The sequence below is a fragment of the Merops nubicus genome, unplaced genomic scaffold, assembly GCF_000691845.1.
Source record: "Merops nubicus isolate BGI_N331 unplaced genomic scaffold, ASM69184v1 scaffold9565, whole genome shotgun sequence".
NCBI classification, from domain to species: Eukaryota; Metazoa; Chordata; class Aves; order Coraciiformes; family Meropidae; genus Merops; species Merops nubicus.
Window position 1 is genome coordinate 2,356 of NW_008608938.1, and position 5,690 is coordinate 8,045.

Sequence of the window (5,690 nt, forward strand, 5' to 3'; positions counted from 1 at the left end):
CCTCCTCGCCCTGGGAATAATGGGTGTGGGCTTCAATCTGAGAATAAAACCTTGGAGGGAGGGGGGAAAAAAAAGGACTTTAAGCAATGAATTCCTTCTCTGGGTTAATTTTCAACGCTGCTGAGGGGGAGAGGTGGGGGTGGCAGGGAGCACAGCTCGGATGGGAGCTGCTGAGCCAGCCCCGGGCTCCGGCTGCCACCTACCGACAGCTCGTCGGTGCAGGGGCCAGCTCTGCAGCTGCAGCTCTGCTGACAGCTCAGGACACTTGGCTGAAGGGCTAACTCCCTTTTAAATTCAATCTTTTATGAGCTTTGCTTCCAAATTGTCATTAATCAGGCCAGGAGGAGTGGGATTTCTCACGCGGTGGAATTGCAGGAGGGTCTCATTCAAACGTTGTGCTTTCCTTTCAGTCAACAATGTGGGAGTTTCATATGCTTATCCTGAATATTTTCTGGATATTCCAGACCTGGATAAGGTAAGTGCTTTTGTAGTACCTTCTAGGGGTGGTCTTAGCACTAAATGCTTCGTGGATATGGAAAAAAAATCTGTAGGTTTGGTTAAGGTACCCCTAGAACGGGGTTTGCTGGGTAGGATTAAGGGTTGAAAAAGCTGAGAGCTTTCCATAAGCAGCACAGCAGAGTCCCAAGGATGGAAGTCTCAGGTGTTTGTGTTATGTTTTCTGCACCCTCTTCCCTGCTTCTTCATGTTGTGTTTCTGACAGACAAGCTCTGGGGTCACTGTGTGAATTCCTCTCCTGTCTGTGGTCTCATCTGGCTGCTGTCCATGAGCTGCTTTAGGGTTTTTTGGGTTTCTTAAGTGACTGAGGGGAAGGGAAGCCAGTAACTTAATGAATGGCATCTTTTACTTCATAACAGCATTAAAAAACTTTAATGTGACTATTTTAGGCAGCTCATAATCCAAGGATAGTCTTGGTGGCATGGGGTACATTGAAAACTCAGAATCTGAACGATGCCACTGGGGTGAGATTTTGTTTGCAGACCCCCCTGTGGGTCAGTGTCTCCCCTGTGGGTTTGTGTTTGCTGCTCAAGCATTGATCAATGTGTGGGGGTTTTGATTCACCTCCAAATAAGCTTCATAATACTATCAAAAAATCCCTTTTTTTTTTTTTTTTTTTAACTGGATGAACAGACTTCACCCAAGTCAGTGAAACACTGAAGAGCAAAATACAGACTGAGATTTATGAACATGTCTAAAAACATCAGAATTTCTGAAAGTTCCTGAGGATTGCCCATGGTGTTAGGAAACACAGTGCCCGTGTGAGTGAGGGTGGATGTCTAAGGTTTAATTTATCCTGGCATTTATTTTGAAACTTAAACCTGGAGGGCTATAAATATCAATCAACTAATCTAGAACAAAACCCCCAACTTTGTTTTCTTGCAGACAATTGAAAATATGATCAACGTTAACATCATGGCTGCTTGTAAGGTGAGTGCCCTGTTCCCAGTGCTGGTTCTTCATCTCCTAATTCCATACCAGTGAATAATTCCATTTGTCTGGAGCAGTTACTTAGGGCACCAGAGCTGCTCAGTGACTATAGGGCAACGAGGCTGGTGGGGGGCCTGGGGAACATGGCTTGTGAGGAGCAGCTGAGGGACCTGGGCTTGTGTAGCCTGGAGGAGAGGCTGAGGGGAGACCTCCTGGCTCTCTGCAGCTCCCTGAGTGGAGGCTGGAGTGAGGTGGGTGTTGTCTTCTCCCAAGGAACCAGTGATAGGAGAAGAAGCAATGGCCTCGAGTTGCATGAGGGGAGTTTTATATTGAATAGTAGGCAGAATTTCTTTCCTACCAGAGTGGTTCAGCATTGGCCCAGGGAGGTGCTGGAGTCCCCATCCCTGGAGGGGTTCAAAGAACCTGTAGATATGAAACTTGGGGACATGGTTTAGTGGTCATGGTGGTGTTGGGTTGATGGTTGGACTTGATCTTAGAGTTCTTTTCCAACCTTAATGATTCTATGATTCTACTTCCACCTGTTGGACAACAGGTTTGTCTTGGAGTAACCCAGAGGTGAAGGTTGTCCTGTCAGACTGCTCTGGTGGTTGTATGAAACCACATTTGTTGCAAGGATCCCTGGGAGCTATTTGTTCTAGCAAAGTATGTGCCCAGACCAACACTTGGTGCTTCTTCTGCTTGTTGTTCTGCACCTTGTTTTTATTGAGAAGAAGTCCAACTGACTTCAACTAAATCAATCATTTATTAACATCAGGCCCATTCAGAAAGCAGCTTTTTATCCTAATATTTCCCATTTTAGAAGGGGCAGAGGGAACAGCAGCTGCTGCCATGGCACAGGGAGGGCTGAAGAAACTCCTTGTGGTTATTTGCTGCTAAATAATCTTGGTCCTCACATCCATGAGCCAAACTTGCATCTTCTTGTTGCTCTCCTGTACGATCTGGGCTGTGCCAGCAGAGGGAGTGCCCTAACCAGTGATGAGGGAATTGGGGGTGCCAGCCTCCCCAGGAGACTTTGCTTGGAGTGGAAACCTGACTGAACTCCTTGAATCCCTATTTAGTAGGGCACAATAATCCTTTTTTCAAGAGAACCCACAGAATTAGAGAGAATCAAGGTAGGAAAAAAGGACTTTGAGGACAACTCTCTATATCCTTTCACTTTTTTTTGAGGGGGGCCCATAATCCTGTGAATATTTAATTCAGTATCTTAGATTGATACCAGCTCTTATCCAGGACTGTGTGTTTGAAAACAAAATAGAATAATCTCCCTTCTTGCTTGGTTAGAAGGATGAAGTTTGGGATGGAAGGGAGCACTGAGTTTGTAAGCAGGGAGGTGTTGGTGGTGTCCACTCAGGCTCTGCTCACAGCATCTCCAGGTCCTCACCAGAGCCAGTGTACTGTGACAGGGAACCCCTCAGCTGGGAGCCCAGCAGGAGAGAGTTGGGGTTCTCCAGCCTGCAGAGGAGAAGGCTCCAGGGATAACTCCTGGTGGCCGTGCAGGACTTCCAGGGGCCTGTCAGAAAGCTGGGGACAGACATTGAGCAGGTGGTTGTGACAGGACAAGGGTGATGGTTTTCAACTAAAAGAGGGAGATTTATACTGGATATAAGGAAGAAATGTGTGATGCTGAGGGTGGTGAGCCCCTGGCCCAGGCTGCCCAGAGAGGTGGTCACTGCCCCATCCCTGGCACCATCCCAGGGGAGGTTGGCCGGGGCTCTGAGCACCCTGCTCTAGCTGGGGATGTCCCTGTCCCTGCAGGGGGCTGGACTGGGTGACCTTGGAAGGTCCCTTCCCACCCAAACCAGTCCACAATTTCAGTTATCCCTTAGCTTTTGACCCATCTGTTTCTTTGCTGGGCAGCTCATGGGATTTCTTGAGGGATATGCAGCATGTTAGAAGGGTGCTGGGAGAAGGGACCCCACCTTCACCTCAGGGGGTGAATGCTCAGCCTGGCTGGTCCTGCTGGCCAACACTTCTCCCATGTGTGAAGGATCTGATGCTTTGGAATTTTCCTTGATGTTTGAGAACTTATTTCCTCTTGGAGCTTCTAAACATCTATCTTTCCCAAATCCTGTTCCAAGCCACCTGTCCCTGTCAGGTCCTTAGGGCATTGTTGGGTTGAGTCACCTGTGAACCAGTTTTGGGTCTCATTTAGTCTGGCATGAAGTGTTGTGATGTTGGCAATCCCATGTCTTGTACACTGCTGGTTATAAAACCCAACCAAACACCCCCCTGTCTGCAGCCAGAGGAGCTTCTCCTGAAGCTCCCTGGGGAATGTCACATCTCCCTGCTGATGTGCAGTGCAGGAGTTACTCATTCTTCACACAAAATACAAACCAGAAGTGCCTTGGGGTCCTGATGGTGCCATAAATAGAATGGAGAGGTTTTGTATTTTCTCAGGAAAGCTTGAGGGTTCACAGAGCCTTGCAGAAGGATTGAGCTGACAGCTGAGTGAGGAAGACAACAGGGTACTATGTGAAGTTTCATGGCTCCTGTCATCATCTCATCTCAAGCTGCTGGGGAGATTTAAAAAGCAGAACTTTTCCTTCATGCTTCTTGGTGGCAGATCAGGTAACGTGTTTGTGTGATGACTTTTTGATACCTCAGCACGTTTTGAGGCACAGACTAAAGAGGTTTCTGACAGGGTGTAAGGTATCAGGCCTAAAGCCCTGGGGTTCTTCACTAACGAGCAAATGTTGAAGAACCAGAACTGTAGTTGCCTTGTTGAGTTTTCATTTATAGTTCATAGAGTCAGAGGATGGCTGAGGTTGGAAAGGAATTTAAAGATCAACTAGTTCCAACCCCCCTGCCATGGGCAGGGACACCTCCCACCAGACCAGGTTGCTTCAAACCCTATCCAAGCTGGTCTTGAACACCTCCAGTGATGGAGCATCCACAGCTTCCCTGGGCAACCTGGGCCAGTGTCTCCTCACCCTCACAGTGAAGAACTTCTTCCTTCAATCTATTCCAAATCTCCCTTTTTCTAGTTGGCAGCCATTACCCCTTGTCCTATCACTACAAGCCCTTGTAAAAAGTTCTTCCCCAGCTTTCCTGTAGGCCCCCTTCAGCTACTGGAAGGTTGGAAGTTCTCCATGGAACCTTCCCATCTCCAGGCTGAACAACCCCAACTCTCTCAGCCTGGCCTTAGAGTTGCTTGTGCCCTGGAGAGCCCTACATGGCTTTTTGTCTTTGGTGTGCATTGGAGAGGATCACAGTCAGTTGGAACCTAATTCTGAGGGAAGAGGCAGCACTGATTTGGGAGATCACCCTCTTTGTGTGTGTTCCAGTCTGGCCAAGAAGTTTCTTTACCTTTGTATCCAAAATCATCATCAAAGAGGGGATGATGGTTTAGCCAAGTACATAATATAACTTTTTAGCAGAGAAGGACAGTTGACAACCCTTGGAAGAGGAGCACGTGTTCCATGAAGTAGTCATGGAGATGGTCCAGAGGGAGAAATTAAACACTGGTGCTTCTCAGCTCCTTGGCTTTGAACTTGAGAGCTTGGTGCACAGGAACCTGCAAGGAGGGAGGTGCAGCTGGAGGAGGAGACTTCTCAGAGATGGTCAGGGAAGCACTGGGGATTTTTCTTCCAAGTACAGTCAACCTGGAGAAGTTTAGGAGAACCTGGAGTTTTGCAGCTTCTTGCTGGAAGTTTGGAGTTAAATTTGTAAATCTGGAGTTGTGTAGGTCTGGGGTTGAGGCAAGGAACTGTGGCACAGCTTGAGAAGAGAAAGTTCAGGCTTATTGTTGGAGGGAAGGGCAGGGGAGAGGAGGTTGCTTATTTTGAGAGCTTGCCCTTCTAAACTCCAAGAGTCTGTGGCTCTAGCCAGGGAAAACTTTCCCTCCTAAAGCTGTTGTTCAGAAGGAGGTCCCTGCCAACAACCAGGGCGTGCAGCACGATGTGGTTGCAGTTCCCTCTGTACACCCCGAGCCCCTTTCTGGTTCCTGAACTTGCCCCCTGGGCTACTGTGTGATTTTTATATTCCATTGAATGGTTTGTACTAATGAATGAAATTAATTGTAAATCCATGGCCATAATTACAGAGCATTTTCCCTTTGGGAAGTGGAAGGAGTGACCTGCAGTCCTGACATCACCCCATAGAATGATTGGTCTCTAAACACACAGTGCTGGTGGTAGATTTCTGGCTGTAAGAACTCCATGAGATGTCAAGGATGACTTTTGAATATTTATCTTGGCTTTTCCTGCTGCTTTTCAGCCATTGGC

The 5,690-nt window shown here is 47.7% G+C and overlaps 1 protein-coding gene across 1 annotated transcript in view; it reads left to right on the forward strand.

Moving 5' to 3' along the window:
* Positions 1-410: 410 nt before the first annotated feature.
* Positions 411-5,690, forward strand: part of HSD17B12 (hydroxysteroid (17-beta) dehydrogenase 12) — a gene marked incomplete at its 5' end in the record, with an annotated part of 23,523 nt that continues 18,243 nt past the window's right edge. Inside the window, 2 exons of the mRNA XM_008940428.1 lie at positions 411-475; positions 1,402-1,446. Coding sequence (XP_008938676.1) covers positions 411-475; positions 1,402-1,446 — 110 coding nt within the window. The remainder of the gene's footprint in view (positions 476-1,401; positions 1,447-5,690) is intronic.